This window comes from Mus pahari, chromosome X (genome assembly GCF_900095145.1).
Source record: "Mus pahari chromosome X, PAHARI_EIJ_v1.1, whole genome shotgun sequence".
Taxonomy (NCBI): domain Eukaryota; kingdom Metazoa; phylum Chordata; class Mammalia; order Rodentia; family Muridae; genus Mus; species Mus pahari.
This window is the reverse complement of record NC_034613.1, coordinates 113,224,690-113,237,817: the sequence shown is the minus strand read 5'-3', so window position 1 is coordinate 113,237,817 and position 13,128 is coordinate 113,224,690. Positions and strand designations below refer to the sequence as shown.

At 41.0% G+C, this 13,128-nt stretch overlaps 1 protein-coding gene across 1 annotated transcript; it reads left to right on the top strand.

Annotated features, from left to right (window-relative positions):
• The first annotated feature begins 625 nt into the window (after nt 1–625).
• On the top strand, nt 626–11,638 carry Xkrx (XK related X-linked). The gene is made up of 3 exons (XM_021188657.2): nt 626–1,074; nt 5,360–5,628; nt 10,687–11,638. Exons 1-3 carry the CDS (start codon nt 740–742, stop codon nt 11,430–11,432), a joined length of 1,350 nt encoding a protein of 449 aa, XP_021044316.1. The 5' UTR covers nt 626–739; the 3' UTR covers nt 11,433–11,638.
• Nucleotides 11,639–13,128: the final 1,490 nt, after the last annotated feature.

Sequence of the window (13,128 nt, the reverse complement as noted above, 5' to 3'; positions counted from 1 at the left end):
CGGTACCACGCGCTCTGCTTCTTTCCGAGGAGACATCATTGGGGACAGTGGCATTACTTTGGCCCCTAACCAGGCGGTCTTAGGGGCGGGGCTTGGAGAATCTACTTGAGAACATTTGCCTCCCTACAGGTCCTGAGAAGGCGTCACTGCTGAGCCCGGGAGCAGGCTAGCTAATAGGCACAACCTAGCAGCACATTGGATGGATACCTAGGTGCTAAACTGAATCTTTGACAAGACACCCAGGCTGCGCTCCCTCTTCTACCTTGGCTCAGTTCTCTGCTGACTTGAGAGAATACACGGATGAGAATCCCTAAGGAGAAGCTGCTGAGTATGTGATGTGCCTCCTCAAAGTGGCTACTCCCCTGCCTGGAGGACTATGAAAGGAAGCTCGGAGGAAACAGCTGTTCTTTGCCTTTTCACACGCCTGGAATTGGACGCCAGATTCAGTGCTAGAGTGCTTGTCCAAGTTTCTCAGCACATATGTTGAAGACTGCATATCAGGGTCAATCACGAGTGAAGTTCAAAGAGACACTCCTGGACTCTCCATTGCAGACTCTCGAGTTAAGTCTAGAAGTGAGGTGGCTCCTGTTTTGACTTGTTGGTCTTCATTCAGGGACTCAACTAGCCGTGGTCCCCCTGACTGATCGATCTTTGGACAGCAGTGGCTACGGGGAGGGGGCCTCTTTTCAAGATGGATGGCGAAGAACTCTGAACTCCAGACGATAAGAGATTCTCAACAATGGACAGAGTTTATGAAATTCCTGAGGAGCCAAATGTGGTTCCTATTTCATCTCTGGAAGAAGATGTCATCCGTGGGCCTAACCCACGCTTTACCTTCCCATTTAGTATCCTCTTCTCCACCTTTTTGTACTGTGGGGAGGCTGCGTCTGCTTTGTATATGGTTAGAATTTACCGAAAGAATAATGAAACCTTCTGGATGACATACACATTTTCCTTTTTCATGTTTTCATCCATCATGGTCCAGTTGACCCTCATTTTTGTCCACAGAGACCTGGCTAAAGATAGACCACTATCATTATTTATGCATCTAATCCTCTTGGGACCTGTTATCAGGTGAGCATTTTTAAATCTCTACCCAACCAACCCCCTTCAAACAGGTACAGGGGAGGATGAAGCTAATATTTAAACGACTGAATCTGTGCTTCTAATCTAAATAATTCTTCCAGTTCTTGTTCTATTTTCCCTGGCTACTGTACCCCAAACCTTATCTGAAATCTTGGGTATTACCATAGTGACATTGTGGCATGGATATGTGTTCAAAAACCGTGAGTGCTATCACCAGTAAGACTTGATTAGACGATTCTTACTGAGTTTATGTTGTGAAAACAGAATGGGACCAGCCAATGTGGTCACCTTGTGCTCTCGAGCTATAGCTACAGAATGATTATTTTTCACTTTAGTTGGATGAAACCCAGGGTGGTGAACCTGTTAAGTAAGCACTGTTTCATTGAGCTAGCCTCCAGTGGCTATAATTTGAATTCTGCCATTTAGATGTTCTATGAATGAATAAATATGTATTCCTGCCTTCATTCATTCTAAAACTCAGTTTTAACACCTTGGACTTGTTGAGCTGTTATTATTATTATTATTATTATTATTATTATTATTATTGGCCATTTTCAAAATTTCTAGAGTTAGTTGACACCTGGAAAGTACTTTATGTAATAGGAGGTAGCAAGCTGCTACTACAATTCAATGAAGTTCAATTTTCGCTATTGATAGATCAGTTTCTTGCTTATTTCTTGTTATTTTGCTGCAATAAATATACAGAGATTGGAAGGACCAAGGCAGTACAGCTCTGTGTGGCGTTAGTAGCAAAGAACGCTAGTATCTGGTATTCCCATTCGGACTGCGGCAAGCAAGATGAAAACGTTCTTAATTGTAGGGAGACAGGCATCTGTGCCCACAGACTCATCTTGATGCTATGGGGTTTCGTTGTAGAGAAAGATTGCATAACTCATTAGGTCAGGAGGGAGGAATGGAGCAAGTTTGTCATGACTGTAAGAGAGACAAACACCTGCAGTCAGCTGAGGAATGTAGGTCACAGTGTTGATGTTGCAATCACAATAGGAAGATCACTTATCAGAGATCTAAAACATCTGTAGAACATATTAAGAGTGGGACCCCTGATAATAAAATGTATTATCTGTGAATATATTTCTATTTGTCAATTATACTTCCATAAATCTGGAAAATGTTTATCAAAATTGTTTTAAACAATGAGGAACTGGTTAGGTCTCATCACAGAAATTGTAGGCTGGGCTATCTTTACAAAGCAGTTGATTCTAAGTTTGGTCTTCCTCCTGTTATTCACAAGTTGTATGGCCTCAGTGGTAACTCTTAAAGATGCCTTGGGCCTCAGTTTCCTCATCTGTAGGCTAGACTTTGTGTTAGGTTAGATAGACTTTGTGTTCCAAATCCAACTGCTCACAGGGGCTCTATGTATACTATGAATGAGCGAAGTAGGCCAAGTATTAGAAAATCGTCTCACATGTGAAATAAATGGAAACAAAGTCTCAGTGTTAATGAAATGGAATACCATGGCAAATGTGAATCTGGGATGTACCTGCCTAGGAGGCAGCCACTTTAAAACTCTAATCCACTGTTTCTATGTTGGCATTCAGACATGATTTTGACAGATCTAATTTTGAGGAGAAGATAGTTCCCAAGACAGGATTTTATGTGATATTTCATGATTTTAAATTTGGCAACTTACTAAAAGAAAGAAGAAAGAGAGAAAGAAAAAAACTGCAGTATGAGCCATTCTATATACCTAATGTGCAGGTGTGACTCAGATGGCCATATGTACCTTGATCTAATGTTACTTTCCTGTTCAAATTTTTGAAAATAGCTGTAAAAGGAACACTTTATCTTTAACTTGGAACCGTGGGATTTCAAGATGTCACTATGGACTCAAGAAAACAAATTTTTGGTCCTTTTCAAAACGCAATATACCAAATTAGCAAGTGAAAAGGATGCAAGCACCCAGCCCTCAGCCCTCAGCTTTTACTTCCTTTTTGTGGCCTTCTAAACTGTTTTTCGCTTTGCTCTATATAAAGCGTGGTTCGCTGTTTTTCATATTTGTCGTTTAGTTTGTACTGCACATGGGTTGAGCAGCAGGTAGAACCCCAGTTACACTAATCCCACAGCAGGAAGAACAATTGATTTTATTGAAAAATGGTATATATTTTTGAGACTTTCCTATAAACATACCGTATATATCACTTCCATCTCTCTTCCCTCCAACTCCTTCCATGTCTCCCTTTCAAATTTATGACTCCTTGACTCTAAGTATTATATATGCATATACTCTATAACCAACAATATAGTATATAAAACTATAGTATAATACTATAAATCATAATATGTACATCTTGAGTCTATTTAGTGTTACTCATATGTGTGCGTGTTTAAGGCTGACCCTCAGTAACCATCAATTGCCTGTAGTTCTTCAGGAGAATTATTATAAACTCACAAATTATACTATTTATACACCTATTTTCAAGGTCCATTCCTGTCTTCATTAGGTAAAGAGTTTTATTACTGGTACATAAATGAAGCTGTGTTTAGGGCTTGGCTGTCTTACATGAAATGCAAACATGATTCTGGAAATCTACATACTCTGATTTACTATAGCTCAGGAGTAAGCAACACCCCCCTTATTCAACTAGCAAACAGCCTCATATAAAGACTTATAGGCAGACGACTTCATGCCACTGCCCCAATATTTTGTTAAACAATAGTATGGAAGGGCTTGAAATTAGACATTTTCCCCTAAGTAGCGAAAGTTGCAATTTCTTTCCTTTCCTTTCTTTCTTTTTCTCACCCAGGTTTGTCTATAGAAAGTGGACTTTTCAGGGCTGGGAAGATGGCTCAGTGAATACAGCTCTTGCTGTGCACACATGAAGATTTGAGTTTAGGCCCCCAGAACCCACGTACAGCTGGAACTCTATTCCTACAGTGAGATGGGGGAGGGGGAAGACAAGAGAATCTGCAGAAGCTTGTGGGCCTGGTGAACACAAAGAGGACCATCTCTAACAAGAGGGAAGGCAAGGACTAATACCCAAGCTGTCCTTTGATCTCTACACACACAAACTGAGGCACGTGTATGCCTCACTACACACACACACACACACACACACACACACACACACACACACACACACACACCATGTGCATGAAAGTAGAAATTTCTCCTGGACATATTGAAGTAGTGCATATGAAAAAAAAAATACCAGTGGCTCCTGTGGAAAATGGCAGCCGGTACCTTATAGTCTCAACTTTTCCACTAAGAGTCAAAGATTAGAAAGCACATCACTCCTGAACTAGTCTTTACTGTCTTCCTGTGTGCCGCCTCTCTCCGATCTCATCATCTGCCATTTCCCACCTGCCTCCTCCTTCTTCATGCTTATTCTTTCATTTGCTCAGCAAATGCTGATCAAATTCCCACTATGTGACAAGAGCTGGAAGCAAGATAACTTAGAGCCTCATGCCCTCAGTCTATTGGGGACACTTTCTTAATTTCCACTACAAATATTCTTGTCAAAAATGGTTAAGTTTTCATTCTTTTCAGAGTAAGTGTGTGTGTGTGTGGGGGGGGGGGAAGCACAGTAACTCAGGTGTGACAAACAGCATGCACTAGTTGCTTTTTGTCTTCCGTTTACCGCATGAGAACTCCCAGAGACTTTTGATTTGGTTGGGGGAGGTGTGGGAGGGTAACAGCAGGAAGTCTGCTCTCAGCAAGATTTCAAAGGCAACAGGCTCTGGTAAGGTTATTTTCTTCATAAAGAAAGAGTCAGGTTTAAAAGGAATCTCTCCCCCAACAAGAGGCACACACCAAAAAGAGATGTTTTCTTGGAAAAGCGGAGCCTAAGAACCGCAATTATGAAGCTGAATTCACTTATTAAAGAATTTTTTGAATTTAGGAATTTAAGGTCTCCGTGAAATTCAGGGCCTTTAGAGCCCTTATCTTTCTCTCCAAAATAGTATTTCTTAATACCGTTGTATTTGAGGCACATTTTAAAAACCACAGACAGATTTTTGAGGAGATAAAACAATCCTTTGACTACAAAGTATTTCTGAAATGGTGCTCTAATGGTGTTCTTAGATCAGTGAGAGAGAGAGAGAGAGAGAGAAATTTTAGACCCAAGTGACTTATACAAGGTATGACCAACCCTTTGATTCATGTATAATGGACAGAAAAAAGGAAATGCCAAATAATAATAATAATAATAATAATAATAATAATAATAATACCTCCCCCAGATTTTTCCCTTTATGACACCTTCCTTTCTTGGGACAATTTTAGCTAAGTTCCCATGATGCTTTACTCCCGCAGATGTTTGGAGGCCATGATTAAATACCTTACACTGTGGAAGAAAGAGGGGCAGGAGGAGCCATATGTCAGCCTCACCCGAAAGAAGATGCTAATATCTGGCCAGGAGGTGCTGATAGAATGGGAGGTGGGCCACTCCATCCGGACCCTGGCTATGCACCGCAATGCCTACAAACGTATGTCACAGATTCAAGCCTTCCTGGGCTCAGTGCCCCAGCTGACCTATCAGCTATATGTGACTCTGATCTCTGCAGAAGTCCCCCCGGGTAGAGGTGAGTGGGGTCAAGAGAAGGGATGGCTCTGTTTAAACCAAGAGTGTTAGAAGTCTAGACCTGAAGTGTCCAACATACTGGCTACTAGCCTCATGTGCAATTTAAAGGGGGACACACCCTATATTAAAGCACATTTCCTCAATAGTGATGTCCATATTTCACATGCCCAATAACTATCTCTGTGTGGGTCAAGATCAAGTCTTGTGAATGGATTTTACCAGTCCCAGTTCGCTTCATCTGGTTGGGCAAATACAGCTTCAGATGTGGGTAGAGTTTGGTTCATCTTTTTTTAATATAAGTAGTGACTTCTGAACTTGTTTGGCAAAGTCTTCTGTCTCAAATGAATGGAAGGGGCAACTCTATCCCCTTTGCTCCATTAACAGTTGTTTATGAACTTCGGTTGGTTTGGAAGCCTTTTACAAGTGTACGCTTGATAGTAGTTTGAGGAGAACATTGGAAGTGCTGCTTGTCTTCCTGAGAATTTTCAGAGTTGGAAAATCATCTAGTTAAATATGCAACCATCACAAAGGTGGAAAACGTGCAAACTGACTGGCCTACAGGAAATTTTATCAGCGCAGAAAATTTCTGGGAAGCTATAAAAACAAAACGAAACAAAACAAAACAAAACAAAAAACAAAAAGACTAAAAACAAAACCCTACCTCAAGAAGCCCTGAGAAGGCGGCAGGGTATTACCTTTAAATTTTTCTTTATGAAAATTTACCACTTTAATGCACTACTATTTTTGTTTTTATTTTTAAATTATAAAAATTAGATATTTTGGTAACATCTCAGACTACCTAGAATAGATATAAAATAGAAAATGGAATGTTACACAGCAAAAGTAATGTCTGTTAACTGTTCAGTATACATCCTTCCAGACTCCAGTTTACTGGGTATACATAATGGGCTGTGGATGTAGCTCAATTTAAGAGTGCCTTCCTAGCATGTTGAAGGCGTTGGGTTAATCTATAATACTGCAGGGAACACACACACACACACACACACACACACACACACACACAGAGATCATCTTTGAAATACTCCACTTTTACATGTTAAAATATTCATTGTTCATAGTTTTTGACTTTTTGCATTTTTTAATGTATTCTCTTTTTAAATTTGAATTTAATGTTTTAACTTATTCACTTTATTGCCCCTCTCCCAGTCACCCCCTACCACAGTCTCTCCCCTCTCCCCTTCTCTCTGAGCAGGTGGGGCCCCCTGGTTATCCCCCCACTCTACCACTTCAAGTCTCTGTGAGAATAGGCATTTCCTGTTTCCTCTCCTACTGAGTCCAGACAAGACAGCCCAGCTAGAAGAACATGTCCCACAGACAGGCAGCAGCTTTTGGGATAGCCACTGTTTCAGTTGTTTGGGACCCACATGAAGAGCAAGCTGTACATCTACTATATATGTGTGGGGAGGACTAGGTCCAGCCCATATATGATCTTTGGTTGGTAGTTCAGCCTCTGAGAGCCCCAAGGGTTCAGATTAGTTGACTAACTTGGTCAACTTCCTGTGGAGTCCCTATCCACCTAAGGGACCACAATCCTTCCTCCCATTCTTCCGTAAGAGTCCCCAAGCTCCATGCACTGTTTGGTTGTGGGTGTCTGCATCTGTCTGAGTCAGCTGCTGGGTAGAGACTCTCAGAGGACAACAAGCTCCTGTCTGCAAGCATAACAGAGTATTATTAATAGTGTCAGGGATTGGTGTTTGCCTATGGGATGTGTCTCAAGTTGGGAAAGTTAGTGGCTGGCCATTCCCTCAGTCTCTGCTCCATCCCCTGTGTCTGCATGTCTTATAGACAGGATAAATTTGGGATTGAAAGTTTTGTGGGTGGGTTGGTATCCCTATCCCTTCACTTGGGTTTCTGCCTGGCAATAGGAAATGGCCTCTTCAGGTTCCATATCCTCAAAGTAGTCAGTCACAGCTAAGGACACCCCCCCCCCCATTGATTCTTGGGTGCCTGTCTAATTCCAGGTCCCAGGTCTTTTTTCTTTTTTCTTTTTTCTTTTTTTCTTTTCTTTTCTTTTCTTTTCTTTTCTTTTCTTTTCTTTTCTTTTCTTTTTTTTTAGCTTTTCTTACAGGTTTTTCATGCCAATCTTCTAAATAGATTGATTTCCAAGGTCAACTTGCCAATTACCACATCTCTTAATTCTTAAAAATGTTATGTGTCTGAGTTGTCTGCACATGTATACCACTTGAGTGCCCAATGCCTGCGTAGGTATCAGATAGTTCCAGGAGGTTATGAGCCTCCTTTTAGGTGCTAGGAACTGAACCTGGGTCCTCTGTAAGAGTAGCAAGTACACTTCACTGCCGAGCCACCTATCTAGGGCTTAAGCTTTAATTTTATATTTTAAAAATTATTTGTACATGTATACATATATGTCTGTGCGAGGGGTATGTGTGTCAGAGTTCAGGTGCCTTCAGAGGTCAGAGGCAGGTGTGTTAGATGTGTCTGGGGTGAGTTACAGGTAATTATGAGCTACCCAATGAGGTTAATAAGGGAGAGATCTCAAATCCTTTTCAAAGTAATAAGTGTTCTTAACTGCTGAGCCATTTCTCCAGCCTCCATTCCCCCTATCTTAATAAACAATAACCACAAAAGAAAAAAATCACTGACTTTGAATTGAGTTAAGTTAGTTTGGTATGGGGGTTTTATACGAATAATCAATTCTGTGTTGGGCGGTGAGTCTAAGAAGAATAGTTTAGAAAGCCAATTTGCAATTCTCTATTCATGTTTTTTGGGGAAGGGGAGGAAAAGGGGGAGTGGAGGAGGAGAAGGAAGTAGAAGACAGCACCTGTAGACACTTCTCCAATACTCTTCTTGTAATTATTTCATTTAATCGTCACAACAACTTTATCTATGAGGTTATTATTCTCATTTTACAAAAGATACAGTAGTAGACCCAGAAGTTAAGCAAATCCTACCCAAGGAGAATTTTGAAGGATTTTGAATCCTAAGCATTTATTTTTGCCTCTGTCAACTCAGAAGTCTTCATCACTCCACAAGCCTTTATCAAGCATGGATTATAGTTCAGACATCGTGTAAGGGCAGAGCAAGCTAGATACAGCCTCTTCTGCCTTCATGAGATTTTTACTACATTTTTTTGGCATATGTAACTGGAGTGAATCTCTCTAGAGACTGGTTTATTGAAGCAGATACACGTCAAAGATTAGATGTCAGCTACAAATGGCAGTTTCTAGGCATAGCGGCCCAGCACATGAGAAGCAGAGACAGGATTTCTGTGAGTCTGGGTACAGTTTGGTCTATATTGCAAGTTCCAGGCCAGCTAGGGCTGCAACACAGTGAGATCTAAAAGAAGTAGCAGAGGGGAAAGAGACAGAAAAGGAGGAGGGAAAAAAACTTATATGCCTCCTAACATTAGGTTTTTGTCCCAGATATTTTCAGTTAGATTTTCCTTTCTCACTGTCCTTAGAGTGCTGTTTCTTCAGTTAGGTCTGCCCCATCCCTTCATGTGTGTCCTTCCCATGTTGGTGACTTCTCAGCATTAGTTGTAAGGCTTATTCATTCTGAAGGTTGATTTTGTGTATTTCTCTTGCATTGTATGTTCATCCAAAATTTCTAAATCGGAAACGTAGAAAACAGCAAAGCATAAGAGGATAGTTTTACTATCTTTATTTGCTTACTTTTATAGTACTGGAGCTTGTATCTGTGACCTTCTTCATGCTCAGTCAGACCTTTGCCATATATCCAGCCCAAAGAATTTAAAAGAAACTGAGTTAAAACCCCATCAACACTATAGATGATGGTTTGGTTTATTTATTCTATTTTTTTTCTATGTGGGGTATTTTGTTTTATTGCATACATTTCAGGTCTACAGTGAAAAGTTTTGACGCATGTATACCACGCCATATAATTACAATTGGTGTGTGTGAACTCTTTCAGAAAATTACAAGTGTGAAATATAATGCCAAGCTGTACATTGAAGCTCCCAAATATAATCATTTTGTAACAGAAACTTCAATCCCTTTCGCAAAAATTCCTCCTGTTCCCTAGCCCTAGCCCCTGGGAAGCATTGCTCTATTCTGTTTCTCTGAATTTAGTTCATTTATGATATTCCACTTATAAATGGGGCAATACATTATTTTTATTTCCAAGGCTTGCTAATTTCACTTAGCATAAAGTCCTTGATATTCATCCATTTTATTTCAATAATGCAATTTCCTTCATATTATTGTTGAGTGAATCCCACAACATATGAATATCATTTTCTTTACACATGCCCCCATCAATAGACATTTAGATTGTTTCCATATATTGGAAACAATAGCTGTTCTGTTCTCACTGCAGTGGACAACATACTAGCATTCTTTGAGATATTGATTGTCTTTCCTTTGTGTGTGTTCCCAGTAGTGGAATTGCTGGATCACATACTAGTTCTGTTTTTAATTACCTTCATGCAGTTTTTCACCATGGTGATATAAATGTGTAGTCTAACTATGTATAAAAGTTCAATTTTCTCCATATCTTTGTTAGATATTTTCCCCTAAATTGTGGCCACCCTAACAGGTACTAAGTAGTATCTTTGGTTTTTTGTTTGTTTGTTTGTTTGTTTGTTTGTTTTGGTTTTTCGAGACAGGGTTTCTCTGTGTAGCCCTGGCTGTCCTGGAACTCACGTTGTAGACCAGGCTGGCCTTGAACTCAGAAATCCACCTGCCTCTGCCTCCCGAGTGCTGGGATTAAAGGCGTAACTAAGTAGTATCTTATTGTGATCATTCTTTGCACACTAGCAAGGGTACTGTCACTAACTCTACTACCAGCTCTCACTGTGATTTACATTTTCATTTTTCTAATGAACTGTGATACTGAACATCCCTTTCTATATCCGCTAGTCATTTCTATGTCTTTGTAACAATGTTTATTCGGGTGTATGCCATTTGTGTGAATAGCTGGGACCATCTATAAGTCTACTCTCAGTTAAGGAGTACCCCAAGCCCTGTCCATCATCTGTGGACCTCTGGTTCTGAGGACAGGCTTCATTCACCGGAAACATCTACTCAATTGTTTCTTTGTCTCTTTCCTTATTTTGCAGCTGTGTTAATGGCTTTTTCCCTGATATCTGTCACCTATGGGGCTACTCTCTGCAATATGTTGGCTATCCAGATCAAATATGATGACTACAAGATTAGACTTGGGCCACTGGAAGTCCTTTGTATCACCGTCTGGAGGACATTGGAGATCACTTCCCGCCTCGTGATTCTGGTGCTCTTCTCGGCCACCTTGAAGTTGAAGGCTGTGCCCTTCTTAGTGCTCAACTTCTTGATCATCCTCTTTGAGCCCTGGGTTAAGTTCTGGAGGAGTGGTGCCCAAATGCCAAACAATATTGAGAAAAACTTCAGCCGAGTCGGCACTCTGGTGGTACTGATTTCGGTCACCATCCTCTATGCTGGCATCAACTTCTCTTGCTGGTCAGCCATGCAATTGAAGTTGGCAGACAGAGACCTTGTTGACAAAGGTCAGAACTGGGGACATATGGGACTGCACTACAGTGTGAGGCTGGTAGAGAATGTGATCATGGTCTTGGTTTTTAAGTACTTCGGAGTCAAAGTGTTACTGAATTATTGTCATTCCTTGATTGCTGTGCAGCTTATTATTGCTTATCTGATTTCCATTGGGGTCATGCTCCTCTTCTTCCAGTACTTGCACCCATTGCGCTCACTCTTCACCAATAACGTAGTAGACTACCTCCATTGTATCTGCTGCCGCAGACCGCGTCAGGAAAGGGTTGAGAACGCAGAGACATCCTGTGAAGCTGACACAAGACAAAGTATTGTCTGATTTGTTTATTTTTTTTCTCTTCTGGACATTATCGGGTGGGTCTGGGTTGACACGAGCGACTGTGAAACTGAAGGAGTTGGTGAGATCCCTGTGTGTGTGAGTACTCACAAGATCGTTTGCTTGACTCTTCTAGTAAACCTATTGAAAGAAAGAGTGACCTGCAAAGAGGTTTTACTTCTTTATGATTGACTGCTATGTTTGGATACCAGCACTAGCCACTGTTTTTGTTTTGTTTTGTTTTGTTTTTAACTTATCCTCATCCTAGTCAACTGGAATAACCTCTATGAATTTCCAATTTTGCTCATTTGTTTAAGGTATTGCTGAGCTTCCCTGGGCTAATCTAAACTCTGCCAGAACACATCTGTACTGATCAGGGGATGTGATGGCTTACTAAGAATGAGCGCCTTCCAGAAAGTAGTCTGACTGTTGTACTTTTGTTGTTGTTGTTGTTGTTGTTTTTCAACACAGGGTTTCTCTGTATAGCCCTGGCTGTCCTGGAACTCACTCTGTAGACCAGGCTGGCCTCGAACTCAGAAATCCACCTGCCTCTGCCTCCCAGGTGCTGGGATTAAAGGTGTGTGCCACCACCTGACTGTGGTACTTTTAACTGTGAGAGTGGCTAGGATATTTGCATTCTAATGAGGAACCGTGGCTAAGAAGAAGGCTCCATTATTGAAGAAAGCTACTCCCCAAATGAGTTAAAACCCCATGAGTATTTTACTGGAGGTCATTCAGCAAAGACTTCTCCTTTAAGAAATCCTTTATAGGCACCCTCTTTGGATGGTGTACGGAATAAGATTCCTTCCTATAGGGAATGAGGTGGGATCTCATGTCTCTTGGACTGGGTTCATCGTCACTATGTAGCTAAGAACTGCGTAGCCTGATCTTTCTGCCTTTAGCCTGATCTTTCTGCCTTTAGCTTCTGTGTGCTGGAATTGCAGATGCGCACCACTGCATTTGTTTTTTATGCTGCTGAGGACTGAACCCGGGGCTAGGCAAGCTCTGTTTATACAGTACTAGGCACTGCAACTAGGGTCAGGTAAACATGCTACCAACTGAGACATCCTTGGCCCCCAGATGCCTCTTAAGGACCTGTGTAGGCCTCCAGCTCCATTGAGAGAAATGTTTGAATGAGATTTCTAACCTGGTGCCCCATGAATAGGAATTCCCTCCAATTCAGCCTTTCTGTCTCTGCCTTTTGTTACTTGATGTAAACCTCATAGAAGCTAAAGTGTAATTTAAAGTGTTTTCTGATATGTGAAATAAATGACGATTTCTTTGTGTCTGCTACTGTCCTGGGTATTTTATTAATTTCCACTTAGGGGGATAAAGTAATAATGACTAAACCACCACCTCCGTGTTGTTTTATATTAGGCTGGGTAACTCCTTAGCGATCTAAAGGTGGAAGAGAGAAACAGATCACATGAGATTATCAACACTGCTGTCTCCTGGCAAGATTTTACTTGCTAATGAGGAATGTAGTTTTTTTTTTTCAATCTTGTCATTAACAAACCCCAATGGCCCAATACACAGATATTCTCATGTACTAACATGCTTACATCTCATAATCGGTTGGATGCTATGGTGGACTTCTCTGCGAGATGCACAGAAGTTAATCAAACAATTGATGTTGTTATGGCCACTGCCCACTGGAGAAACAATTATTCCAGCATTGTCTGACAAATTATTGTCCCTC

Coding starts and splice junctions, on each gene's coding strand:
- Xkrx (XM_021188657.2), top strand. CDS start 740: ATGGACAGAGTTTATGAAATTCCTGAGGAGCCAAATGTGGTTCCTATT. Junction 1,075..5,359: donor CTCTTGGGACCTGTTATCAG/GTGAGCATTTTT, acceptor TTACTCCCGCAG/ATGTTTGGAGGCCATGATTA. Junction 5,629..10,686: donor AGAAGTCCCCCCGGGTAGAG/GTGAGTGGGGTC, acceptor CTTATTTTGCAG/CTGTGTTAATGGCTTTTTCC.